Source organism: Lepisma saccharinum, chromosome 24 (genome assembly GCF_977018435.1).
Source record: "Lepisma saccharinum chromosome 24, izLepSacc3.1, whole genome shotgun sequence".
NCBI lineage: Eukaryota > Metazoa > Arthropoda > Insecta > Zygentoma > Lepismatidae > Lepisma > Lepisma saccharinum.
In genome coordinates this window covers 25049767-25063739 of record NC_139252.1, presented here as the reverse complement: position 1 = coordinate 25063739, position 13973 = coordinate 25049767, and the positions used below count along the sequence as shown (strand labels likewise).

Here is a 13973-nt window from a genome sequence, read left to right as displayed (position 1 = left end):
GAAGAAATGTAAATATATACAAATCAATTACATCATGGAGTTTTGGACTATTAACCACTGTTAATTTTTACAAAAAAATAAATTTTTTTACCTACGTTTCGGAGGCTGAATCTGCCTCCATCTTCAGGGTACCGTGTAGTCTGTTATGTTACATAAATGGTTGCCTAGGAGGAATTGTTCAAAGTGACCTAGGCTCCACCGCGTCTGCAGTTACAAGGACCTCTATATACGAAAAAAGTGCCAGGTAGATTATGAGTGGCCCAGGCTCCACTATGTCAAATGACCACGTCGAGGTCACGACTGACCACGTGAAGGTCACGACATAGTGGAGCCTGGGCCACTCATAATCTACCTGGCACTTTTTTCGTATATAGAGGTCCTTGTAACTGCAGACGCGGTGGAGCCTAGGTCACTTTGAACAATTCCTCCTAGGCAACCATTTATGTAACATAACAGACTACACGGTACCCTGAAGATGGAGGCAGATTCAGCCTCCGAAACGTAGGTAAAAAAATTTATTTTTTTGTAAAAATTAACACTGGTTAATAGTCCAAAACTCCATGATGAATAAATCACCACTGATTAGCTACAAAGAAGAAATCAATTACAGTAAAACCTCGTTAATCCAGATCCCGATAAGCCGGACTTCGCTTAATCCGGACAGGCAAAAAAAAAAAAAATGCTTTCGGAAGAAGCCGCATTGACACAGGAATACCCTCATACTGGATTGTATGTACAGTATTGTTTTACATTTTACTGTACTGTATAGTGTATTTAGGCCTATACCTTTTAAGTACACCATAATAAACATGTTTTGTTGATATAAACTGAGTTTTAATGCACTTTCTACTGTTCATTTAGGTTATTTCAGTTCATCCGGACTTTTGTTAAACCAGTCAACTTATCCCCCCATTAGTTCAGATTAACGAGGTTTTACTGTACTTATTATTAGTATTCCAAACACTTGCCAGATACAGGGTGGCCACTTTTAGACGATTGTAAAATTCAAGTATAATTCCCGGTTTTCAAGACGAACTTCCCAAAAATTCAAGACTACAAGCAGATGTTTTCTCCATTTCAACCTTACATATTACCTACCGCCTCTCACCACCAACACACACATACATACAGAAATATATTAACAATATAAAGGGTCTATGTGATTCCAATGTACCCAAAAATTCTAATTTAATTCAATTAAATGGCATATACATTTAAAATATTTCATTTAAGATGTAATTGCACATACTCAAGACTCTGAATATAGTATCTACAAGCACAAGTCACAAATGTTACAGGATATACAAATCTATGAAAAAATTGTTAATTGTATAAGAATTTCAAACTTAAATTTACCTAATTAACTTCAAGATATCTTGCAATGATCATTCGACTGTTAGATTGATTATTTTGCGGAGGACACTAACAAAGTTAATAGATTGAGAGAATTCTGTCTTATTTTCCAGGCAGCCTTATTTTCCTTCTTCAATAAATATAAAAACTAAACTGTGAAAAATTACTTAATGGCATTTTTAAATGTATAAATTCATTGGGATTTGGATTAATAAAAGTAGCAATCTTTCACGTCTACAGAGAAAAATTCATGTAGAATTTCCAGAGCAAATAATTCATGCACAATTCCCAGAATTCAAGGAATTCCCTGTGAGTAGCCACCCTGCATATAGTAGTAAATAGACACAATAGTCAACACTTACATCTAAAGTTGATTACTAGGGCCCGGACTTTTAGGATTTTATAAACATCATTTTAGGCTCTATAAAGAGATGATTTTGCCCTTTTTAGGATTTTTTACCTACCCATATTTTTATTGAAATCAATCACAAATCTGCATTTACATGAGCATCAATACTGCAAACACATTTTCCTTCACATATTACACTTAAAGCATACAAAAAACATAGTTTTTAGAAAATACAGAATATAATAAAAATGTAAAATGTGTCATTGTTAAGCTATTTCTTTTGTAATGCCAACTTTGCTTCCCTTCTTTTCTCATGCCCTTTCCCTTCTCTCATTTCCATTCCCCTTCTGTGTTTGTGTGTGTGTGCGAGAGAGAGGGGGGGGGGAGAGAATATGTTTTCATATTTTCATATTGCCGTACAGTTAACAATGTGTTCACTCTGATGAAACAAAACAAGGTTTAAGCACTTTTTTTTTTTTACATTTATTTAGCTGAAAAGTTCAATTTAGCCTTTTTTAGGATCTGAACTCCTCTTAGCCATTTTTAGGACCTATAGGATTCATGTATATCATTAAGAAATGGTTAAAACTAAAATATATGTTAGAATAGTGGAGAGAGAATATGTTTTCATATTGCCGTACAGTTAACAATGTGTTCACTCTGATGAAACAAAACAATGTTTCAGCATTTTTTTATTTTCTTTACATTTATTTAGCTGAAAAGTTCAATTTAGCCCTTTTTAGGATCTTAACTACTTTTAGCCATTTTTAGGACCTATAGGATTCACATATTTCATTAAGAAATGGCTAAAAACGAAATATGGTAAAACTGTCATATGCGGGAAATCTCTCTAACTCGTTCATTCTCTACTTTTTTACATTCGTACTTACCTATTCTGCATTGCAAAACATTGTTTAACAAGGGATTTTGCTTTTTTAAACTAAATTAGTATCTATTGTAGACATATCGAGTAAATATTGTTCGTTCTTTTCTCGCTTCCTAAACACGCAAAATGGCAGGCAAATCTTGACTAGCGTTGTGTTTCAACCTTCTTAACAGAAAAATTATGCATAACCCCGTAAACCATTCACGCATAGCCCAAAAAACCATTCGGGATAGTATGACCATCCACGAATAGCCCCAAAAACCATTCCCGCAAAGCCCCAGAAACCATTCTGGATCGTATAACCATCCATGAATAGCCCCATGCACCATCATGGTAAGGTTAGGTTAGGTTGCTTTAGGTTGGGCAATATAGTGAAAAAACTGTGCGTTAGGAAACACTTACCAGGGATTACGTCATCAGATGCTCGCAACATCCGGTTCAAGTACAAGGATGGAAATGCAAGCAACAGCTTTCGTGTATCGGACGGACATTATTATAGAAAAATACATAATTTAGCTGCCAAATACATTGAAAAATGCGAGAAAACACTTCCACGACCTTCCAAAATTACACAGAAACTCAATTCCGTAAGTACTTACGTTACCACGTAAGGAATAAAATAGGTTAAAACCTGAGAATCCAGGCCCTAGTGATTACTTACTCTGTGTGTAGTGGACAAGCATTTTCCTCCATATATTTCAACAAGGATGGCTCTTTGCAAGTAGCCATTCATTTACTGTTGTCTTTGATTATCAAATCTGTCACATGAGGTGCAAAGGGATTTTACTTCCATGAATGATTTCGTTGTTAGGTTAGGTAGGTCAGGTTTAGGGCTCTTAGCATTAAAATAATGTCTGCTAATGCTTCCAACAGATGATCATGTAATATCTGCTCTCGAGCACAAAACCTCATTGAGTTTCTGTATCTCAGATGAAAGTAAACCAAGGCCGGCTTCTTGCTCACAAGTGCGGATGCTTCCATAAGGGTCATTCCATGGGAAGTCACCAGAATTGTCCGGAAACGGGTCGCCTCATAGTAACAGATTGTAACAAGCTTTTGTGCACGTTTAGAGTTAGTAAGGAAATATCATTGTGTGAAATATCTCGTTTCAAAACGTAATACATATTGTACAGGGTGCCTCTAAAGAATGTGATCCTTCAAAAAAAATACAAGACACCGACATTTTCACATAATTGTTAAGAAACAACAAACTGAGATAGAAAGTTTATTTTTGCTTTATTGTACAAAGTAAAGTATACTTAGTTGTAACGCAATGTAGATTTTGCCTTACCTTTATATGTGTATGCCCAGATAGTGGTTGAAATTCACTGTCGTTAAGATGTGAGGCAGAAAATTAGACAAATTTATTGATTTCCCCCATACTGAGGAAATCAGCCAAAGTCTTTATATTCGTCACAGTATGACTTCTATGTATGGTTCATCAGCACATAACCTCATATTGCTGTTTAATGTTTCTGGTTATAAATTACAGACACTTTTTACAGTATGTTTGGGGAAGAATGTGCAAAATGAGGCTATTTCAAGAGTTAAAATCTTGTAATGGGAAAGGTGGCAACACTATGCAGGTGGTATAATTGGAAACACCTGAACTTTGGTATTATTTACTGGAAATATGAAAATTGCACTCTGCCTCATTTGGTATCTATTGCGGACATACAAAATACGTGCAGTGCAGAATGTCCGTAATACGGAAGTTTCCAATAATCATATCCCAAGTCAACTGGAAGTTGTAAGTGGAAAGTAATCTCAAGGGATCAATCAGAGTTGCAATGTGGAACATAATTTTACATTGACAGTGATGATTGTCAATTTAGTTAACTGAAAACACTCATTTGTATGTCGCAAATGCAGTGTGAATACGTTGCACAGTTGCTGAATCCAGAGTGTAGGTTCTCCCAGTAAATGTGCCAGGTGGTGAAATCCTGAGCAAAATGTCAGTGTGTGGAAGCCAACATGAATCTTCCTTGCTCGGCCATGTAAAACTCTGTGCAGGTCCATGAGGGTGCATAAATTTGACACGATATTCACTGTTGTCATGAGACACTTCTGTAATGATCCCCAACCACCACTCCAAATTGTAAACACAAGCAACGTATGATGAGCTGTGTAGCATTATTTTACCTTGTGTTACCGGCACGTTGGAAACTTCTTTAGATATCACACTAACTTCAGTTCTTGTAGTCATGCTGGATATGTGAGATGTAAGCATGCGTGTTTTGGTTAGTGGTATGAAACAATGAAGACTTCTTGTTCCTTCAATGCGAGTTGCTTGAGCAAATCGTGGCTTTAACTTGTCTGTTTGCTGTTCAATTTCCTTAGAGCTGACATAGAAAACCTGAATGTTCTTGATTGTAGATGCAAATTCACATAGTTGCATAGGAGTTACAATATGATTGTTGTATGGTCTTTGTATGCTTGCCCTAGTTGCCAACCGTTTCACTGTGGCACCTACACCATCAGAAGGTCCCTTCCCATGACAACTAGCAAAAAAGTACCACTCTGCTTTCAAACCAAAATCCTCCTCATGATGACAGAGATTTATAAATTTTTCCTGTTCTTGTATTGTGCAGAAGATCCATCACTGAAATACACAATTTTCCGTATAGCTGGGAATCTTTTTCTGAGAATTGAGAGAACTTCTTGTTGAAAGGAATAAAAGGATGCTGTGTCATGAATTAGGTGATCACTTACAGCACACAGAGAAACTGTACTAACACATAATTCATTCCGCACATAGGCAACAAAAGGATGAAGTGTGGCTTGAGAATTTTCCCAGTGAAATCCTTGCACAGCGTCTTGGGCTACAAAAGCATAATTCTCTGAGAAATCTACTAGAAGGATGCACTCATCATCTGCAAGCGATGATTTCCTTGTCGACAGAAAGTGGCTTTGTGCAGAGGATATAAAATGGTGTCTGGTTAAGGCTGGAATTCTTTCAAGGAAAGTAGCAATGAATTCTTCTATTGTTTGTACGACTGATGTGAGTGTGCTCCTGTCTGTAGTGACCCACTGTTTGTATGTTATTTCCTCATGTTCTGCACACACATTTTCTAGGTAGTCCTGCAGTTCGTAGCTCCCTGAGCAGTTTTGTACATTCACCAAACATACACTCCATATTTGATATATCACAAACACATTTTTCCATTATAGTAAGAAGTTTGACATGGGGTTGAACAGAGTGCAGCATGAGCTTCATATTCTGGTGTATGATGCATACACACACACTATGAGTTCCACCTGCTCCTGGAAGAACACACCATTTTGGACGTAATTCGGCAAATTTTGAGAACCCCACTTGCAAGTTTGGATGTTCATTTTTAAACAATGCATACAACTCTTTTAAATTGCACATTACCAGACGCTTTTGTTTATGCACCCTTCCTCCGTCAACCTTCACAGAAATGATATCTTTCTTTCCTGCACATATTCGGCTGTTTTCATCATTCTCATAAAACTTGCGGCAAGCATCAATGGTATCCCCATTCAGAGCAATGCCAGTCTTTGGTGAAGGCCGTGCCAGTATTCCTTTCTCAGCTTTCAGTTTTTTGGCTGTTCGTACCATGTACTCAGTAGTGTTGAAATATTCTTTAACCTTTGTTGTTTGCCAACTATGAGGGGTAAGTGTGAGTATTTGAAGCTGTTCAGCTCTTGAAGACTTGATGAATTTCTGCTGAAGTTCTGACATGAGAAGGTTTAGGTCATGTTCAGCACGAGTTTTTGTAGCCTCAGCAGATTCTTCTGACTCTTCAGGGATATGTAAAACTGCTGCAACATGCTTTGTGACACAAGATTGTATTTTAAATTTTTTCCTGAGAGCACAAAGACTATGTTCTAATGATGAGGATATCAAAAATGAAGAAGAAAGGCTCTTTAATATAGCAAAAGAAAATGGTTTTCACACTAACAGAATAAACCAAATCAAAAAACAAGTTGCAAGAAAACTAAAGGAAAAGAGAAATACAGACAAAGATGAAAAATCTGTTGAAAAGAAATTTGTGTGCATTCCATTCCACAAGGGATTCTCACATAAAATTGCAAAAATTTTTAGAAGTTTTAATTTCAAAATTGTTTTTAAATCACCAAGAAGTTTGGAATGTACATTTAATGAATTCAAAATGAGAAACTCTCTACCAGATGTGGAAACCACAGGAATATATAATATAAGTTGTTCATGTTCAAAAGATTATGTGGGACAAACAGCAAGGAAAATGGCAATAAGATGGCACGAACACGATTTGGACATTATAAATCTAAACCCAAGAACAGGTTTGTCAACTCATATCATCGAAGAGAAGCATTTGATTAAAAAGAGAAGGGTTTTAAAAAGATTAACGGGAAACACAGAGTTGAATGTCTGGGAAGCTTCGTTCATTGCAGAAGAACACTGGAATAAATTAAATAATGAAAATGGTAACATAGATCCAGTATGGAGTTTTCTTTTTCACAAATGGAGTAAGCCACCATCTTTAAAATTTAATGTAACAGAAAACATCAAGAGACTTTGTGAAAACAATGATGAATTTGAATTGCCTGATGATATTTTGGATTCATAATTTAAATAAAAATAAAACAGACTGTTTTTTTCACAGTTAAGTTGCTATATTACAACAATGTAACATTGACAACATCCATTATATAACAGATTCTTTTTGTTTAAAAATTACTAACCATTGTTATAACTGTATCTTTAGTCAAAATGAAAATAAATGTCTGATGAAAGGAGCGTGTGTTCTCCTGAAACGTCACAAAGAAGAAAAACTGTTTTCTTATGCTTGTAATAACCGTAAACTACAGGAAAATAATAAGATTGTATTTGTTTCATTTTTGCTTTTCCATACCTTTTCCTCTTCTCTTTGTTCACATGAGTCAGTGTCTTCATGGGAGATACTTGTATTTCATGCAGACTTGAATTCAGTCTCTTCAATGGACTAGCACTGCTGTCTGGGACATAATCACTGTCATTTACCTCATCAACATTACCCAAATCTTCAGGATGGTATGGTGTTTCTTTCACGCGTGTCTCACATTTTCCACACAATTTTTGCCCAGGAGTTTACCACAATATATCCTTGCTGTTTCTACAGTAATTGTCCTTAATGACTTCTTACAAGGACCCTTGTGATAGGAAAGTGGGTCGCAACAATGAGAACCAAATATGTGAGAATATTTTTGCAAGTAAACCTTTGCATGTTGGAAACAAATGTTATCTACACTACCTACTCTAAATTTCAACAGTTCTTGATCTAAACCTGGCAGGGTGCTTACCAATACAGTTCCTGTTTTTGGTGTGTAGTGATGTAGGTGACAAGCACTGTCTGTCTTCAAGCCTACACTGCACTGCACTGAGGGTTCATGTGGCACACAGCCCTGAGGTAATGCCATGTCTGTGTTTATTTCACTTTGAGTTATCACACACAGAATGAATGTCTTCCTGTCTCTAAGTACAGTTTGTTAACAAGTCTTACTGTTATTCACACTAAATAATTGAAAAACACCACTGCTCTCACCAAAACATTACGGTACACCACCAGAAGCCAGCCTCATATCACACAATAGATTTGGCGGGAAAACAAGAGAGTCCTGAAATTCACATGAAACAAATGAGTATCAAAATGCACAATTGTTTCACAATTAACTTTTTTGTTTTGGAATATACTCTTTTTACAGGTGTGAGTGCATGGGTCGAGGTACAGCAACCTGAAATATTTGAAAGGAAAACTCAATTACGCATTATATGTGAAAGCAGATATTAGCAGAACGGCAGTACACATAATTCAGTATTCTATGAAAATGGTTCAGAGTGCAATCATGAAATTTCTCCTGAGGAGCATGTTTGAATAGTACAATATTTTACTGCCACTCATTTCGTCTTGATATCTTTCCCTCATATGGAACTTTGAACCCAAAAAGAGTGCTTTTTTTAGCTTTTTCATATTTTTAACATACCTGACACACTTTTTAAGCAAGAAGGAAATATATTGCAGTCTTCCTTTTTAGTGTGGAGACCCCACACTTTGGGAACTGTTCTTGTGAGAACTATCAAGATTGCACTTTTTTTCCTTCCACTTTAAAATATGACCTAGATTTCCACATATATACCACATATATGTGTGGGAAGTTGCTTTTTCAGTTATGAAAAAGACAACCACAAATTAATATAGTTGTCACCAAATTTAACTTTTTGTCATTGTATATATTTCCTTTACATAATACAACAACTAGAAATCATATGTCATTTATTTTTGTTACGCTACAAGCATTTATCTTGTACCTTCGCACTGTACGTTACCACGTCACTACACACTGAGACGGTAACTTTAATCAGTCCTGTAGCCCAAACTAATGACCGTAGACATAAATAATTTTACAGTTTTCCATAATACCCTCAGACATACATTTGTGCAAAATTTTATTAAAATTGGAGATGTAGTGGCGACTACCATTTCGGTGATTTGCCATGGAATGACCCATAAGCTACTTTTAAAATCATAATTTCCAGTAGAAAAGACTTAGTGATACTTCTTAATAGGGCTGAGCGATACCACTTTGAACTGATACTGATGATGATACACTCACCTATACCAATACTTGAAAATTGTAACAATTTATAGTTATTCACAATATTTATTAACAATATTGTGTAAGTATTTTACTCTTAATATATGCATCAATTGACTAAGATTTTTGCTTTAAAATATACAAAAATTACATTAGAATATTAAATTACATGTTATGTCAACACAAAATATTTTTTCACACGAAACTGTATAAAATAACGAGAAACTTGGAATTTTGCATAATTTCCAGGATAATTATACTTGACACTTTTGTGGGGCCCAAAATGCAGCTAAAGTCTCTGTGTATAAATTCCAACCGATAGGTACTTTCCGATACCAATACCACTGGTACCTCATCCCTACTTTTTAACTGTCTTTGCTATTCTGATGTTCATCATTACTGATGTTTTGTTCACAAGAGACAATATTCATGTTAAATTTACTTTTTAAAAATCCTTGTTGATATGTAAGAACTCTGTGTAAATAATTATTGTAAGAATGGCGGAATGAGAATTTAAAATTCTGGATCTGTTGAAACACTGTACCCCTTCGAATTATGTAGAACTTCTATTTAATCGAGAGATTTCGATGTTTTACGTAATATAAAATTGGTTCCAGCATCTGGAAAACACAAATAATGGAGATATTTGATCCTAAAGTGTGGAGTGCGTAAGTAAAAACCTGCCATCTCAGAGTATTTTTCACTGCTTTTTATGAGTAAAAACTGGTTGTATACACACTGAAATAGCTAAAGAATGCAATGTCCCATCTGTTGCTGTTGTGAAATGTCGTGTCAGGTGCAATAGTCACTTGTGCAAAGCCTTTGAGTTGTTCTGCTTCATGCTAAGTTAACAGACATACTGTCGTTCACAATAATGCATTTCTGTGAGATTAAAAACAACTGAATATGTTAATAAACAACATGATCTTTGTGAGCCATGCAAAACATTTGGTAAAATTTTAGTATACCCAGAACGTATTTCTTCAATTTTACAGGAGAAAGTACTTACCGAACTGACTTTCCGTACACTTTTGAATGGTTATGGAAGTGTTTTTTCCCATCACTTAATTTATTTTTATTATCATGTATTTTTGAAGATTAATGTATCTCCAATGCACGAAAGCTGTTGCCTCTATGTCCTTCCACTACATGAATCAAATGTTGCATGCATTCGATGATGTAACCCCCAGTCAGTGTTTCCAACCACACCATTGTTTTCTACGGACATGACAATTTTAACTATCTTGCATAACCTAACTGAACCTGACCTAACCTTGCCGTGCATGGTATTTGGGGCTACTTATGAATGGTTCGTGGGGTTTTCGAACCTGGAAAAAAAATACAAAATCAGTAACACAAAAGTAGGTATTTTCCGATGAAGAAGGTTGCAACACTGCATAACTACTGATCATGGACAACGCTAGTCAAGATTTCTCCACCAAATTGTGTGCAACACAACGAAATGGCAACTTCAAGAAACCTTAGGAATGCAGAATATGTAAGTACCAATGTGAAAAAGAAGAAGAAAAAATAATTTCAGACATTTCGGGGATACTAAACATTTAATAAATATTTAACTCTCTCGAAGGGCTACAGAGGGTCAAGATCAAGGGCAAAAAAATTATATTACTTTGTTTTAGCCAACATCAACAGCTACTAAAAATATTGTTCAGACTTTCTTGATGGTACAGTGGGAGAAAGCATTTCTGGATCTTATTTTAATGCTAAGGGAACTAAACCTGCCCACCTAACCTAACTACGAAAGCATTAAGGGTTATTACTAAATGCTATGGGAACTAAACCTGCCTGTCTAACCTAACTACGAGGCATGTATTGGGAAATGAAAAACCAGTGTCAAAGAAACACTCAGTAAGTAATTGCTAAAACTCTGCTGTATGTGTTAACAGACATAAATCGAAATCGAACCATGTATAATTTGCACACGTAGCATGATAAAATTGCAATAAAACAAAACAAAAGGAACTTTGGCCTTTTGGAAATTTTTGTCACACGAAATTTGAACCTTCCTTAAAATAATGAGCACTGTTTGGACTCAAAAAAAAGTTGAAAAAAAAACAACTTGAAAATTACCTTATGGACAAGATATTCACCCTTGACAAGCGACAGTAAATATCGTAGAAGCATGGGAATGAATGTAGAAGTAAATCGGAACCTTAGTAGAAAGCATTTAGGGATTTTATTTTAATGGTAAGGGAACCAAACCTAGCCTGCCTAACCTAACCACAAAAGCATATATTGAACAAAACCTTAAGTAAAAACTCCACAGTATGTGTTAACAAAAGTACATCGAAATCGAACCATGTAAAAATTGCATTCGTAGCATGATGAAATCGCAATAAGACAAAAGGAACTTTGGCCCACAATTGGTAGAACCATGCGAAACACAAAATATCTGATTTTAATGTGTCTCCGATCTATGAAACTGGTACCGAAGTTACTTTAAATTAAAAATAGGTGTGAATACTACTGTTACCTTATAGTGAGAATAGCAAAAAGTGTTGAAGACCAGAAGTTATATGATCAGGTACATGACTACAGTATAAGCGGTATAAGGCACAATCTGAATATAGAAATGCTGTACGTTGACTATGCAAGACTCAGTAAATTTTAAACATAATGGAATGAGATTATTCAATTTGCTACCAGCTTCTATACGTAATTTGGAAAACAAGCAGTTTGCTAAACACATTAATAATATATTAGTACGATATTGTATATATAGTGTCACGGAATTTGAAGAACACTTCCGTCAGGCTCTGTAAAATGTAAATGTCTACTCATAATGCATCACAGAGCTGTAAAAGGAGTTTTTGTACATGGCTTGTATTGTAATCAAAATAGAGTACTATTTTTCAATTGCATTCGCTGTAATAAACATCTTTATATCGAAAAATAGATGATTTACCGGCAAAATTCAATGAACGATGCGAGAAAACACTTCCCGAACTTCCACAAGTATAAAGAAACTGCATTCGGTAAGTAATTTCTCCTGTAAATTTGAAGAAATCCGTTTGTCCGATACGAGAAATTTACCAAGTATTCTATTCTATTCGACCCGGTGGAGGAACATAGTGGTTCGGATCCCACTTTAAACTGTAGGTCCAGTCCCGATTAATCTTTTTTGTGCATAGAGTGGACTCAAAAATGATTACGTATGTATGGGGGATATGGGATGTTTGAAAACCTTATTCTTTTCATGAATGACTACATTTTAATTGGGTTGTGTGGTTCTGTAAACAAGTACTGCGTCGATTGTAAATCAGCATTATCAACTATGTAAGGATTATATTTTCCTTGTCATACTATTCTACTGAACTTTTGACACATGGAAATACGGAAGTATTGTCTTTCTATAATCAAATATTTTAACTTACGCCCATCAGCTGCGAGTCGATTATCTGACTTGGAAAACTAAACTAGTTTATGTACTAAGTGAAGGTAAAACCTGTTGCACTTTTATATGCCACAGATTAGAGTACTCCTTTTCGCAAGCTCCGCCCTTTGATGCAACACTACAACTGATAACACCACTTCCAAACAAACATGAACGTAGAATACTAACATTTCTATTTCAAATGTGGGAAAATGACCGTAATGATATTTTCTTCAGTAGATTGGGTAGTTCTGGTTTGGTGGTCTGATTCAAAGGCCTTACTTATGTATAACGCATCGAAGAGACGTGCCAAAAGTAGAGATTCATTTTTGGCTCGTCTGCAAACAGTGTTACCAAACCTGATTTTAAAGGGAGTAAAATATGTTGTTTTTTTTTCGGCCGAGACTGCTGCCAACTGCGTGTCAGCTTAAGAATAAGCGTCAAATTTGCTCCTGCCACGTAATTCGTCTGCTAAGAGGATATTACAAAACTTAAGAACAGATGAAGACGAGAAAAATGCAAGTTTATGACTAGTGGGAATGAATGTACAGGTAATTTAGAACCTTTTTTTTTTAGAAAGCATTTAGCGATATTATTTTAAGGCAGTGTCTGCTGCCACGTTCTTTTTCTGCTGGAAATTCAAAAGAGATGCGCGTGGCAGCAGTCTCGGTCTTTGTTTTATCGTGATTTCATCATAGAATGATTTCATCATGCTATGTATGCAATTACGTCTGTAACACATACTGTGAAGTTGTAACGATTACTTTCACAAAAATGTTTTAAGATTAGGTCCCTCAGCATTCTTCTAATAATAAACCTAAATGCTCTCGTGGTTAGGTTAGGTTCTGTTAGCATTAAAATAATATCGCTAAATGCTTTCTAAATAAAAAAGTTCTAAGTGACCTGTACATTCATTCCTACTAATCATAAACTTGCATTTATCTCGTCTTAATCTGTTCTTAAGATTTGTAACATCCTCTTAGCAGACGAATTACGTGGCAGGAGCAAATTTGACGCTTATTCTTGCTGCTGACACGTGCGTGGCAGCAGACTCGGCCTTATTTTAATGCTAGCAGAACGTAACCTAACTACGAGAGAAGTTAGGTTTATTATAGACGGTGTTAAGGGCATGCGATACAATTTCCACGGCAGTCTTCCCAAGCCCTTCCGTTCATGGCAGTGTGCCAACTCAGCTCTCTTGGAGCCAGATCTGGCTCTTTCGTGCACTCTAGCCGGACCCTGTGGCCGAATGGCTAGTACATCGCGCTGCGACGCCAAGGGTGCCGGGTTCCAATCTCGCTCGGGCTTGGTTGTTTGCGAATGTCCATTCATCAATTTCATCACTCATCCCCATCTTCGCAAATTAGCCAAGAGGCACAAAACGCGAAGTAAAATAAACTAAATCAATCAAT

General features: G+C 35.9%; 1 protein-coding gene across 2 annotated transcripts in view; it reads right to left on the bottom strand.

Annotated features, from left to right (window-relative positions):
• The window catches only part of DhpD (guanine deaminase), a 68535-nt gene extending 55718 nt beyond the window's left edge, over positions 1-12817 (bottom strand). Inside the window, exon 1 of one of the 2 annotated variants that reach the window (XM_083111050.1) lies at positions 12751-12817. Coding sequence is in view for 1 of the 2 variants with exons in the window: in XM_083111049.1 (XP_082967175.1) it covers positions 12563-12568 (6 nt within the window). In the remaining variant the exon portion in view is untranslated. Of the gene's footprint in view, positions 1-12562; positions 12693-12750 lie in introns of those variants that run through there. The other variant, XM_083111049.1, reaches the window with a different exon arrangement.
• Between the last annotated feature and the right edge of the window lie 1156 nt (positions 12818-13973).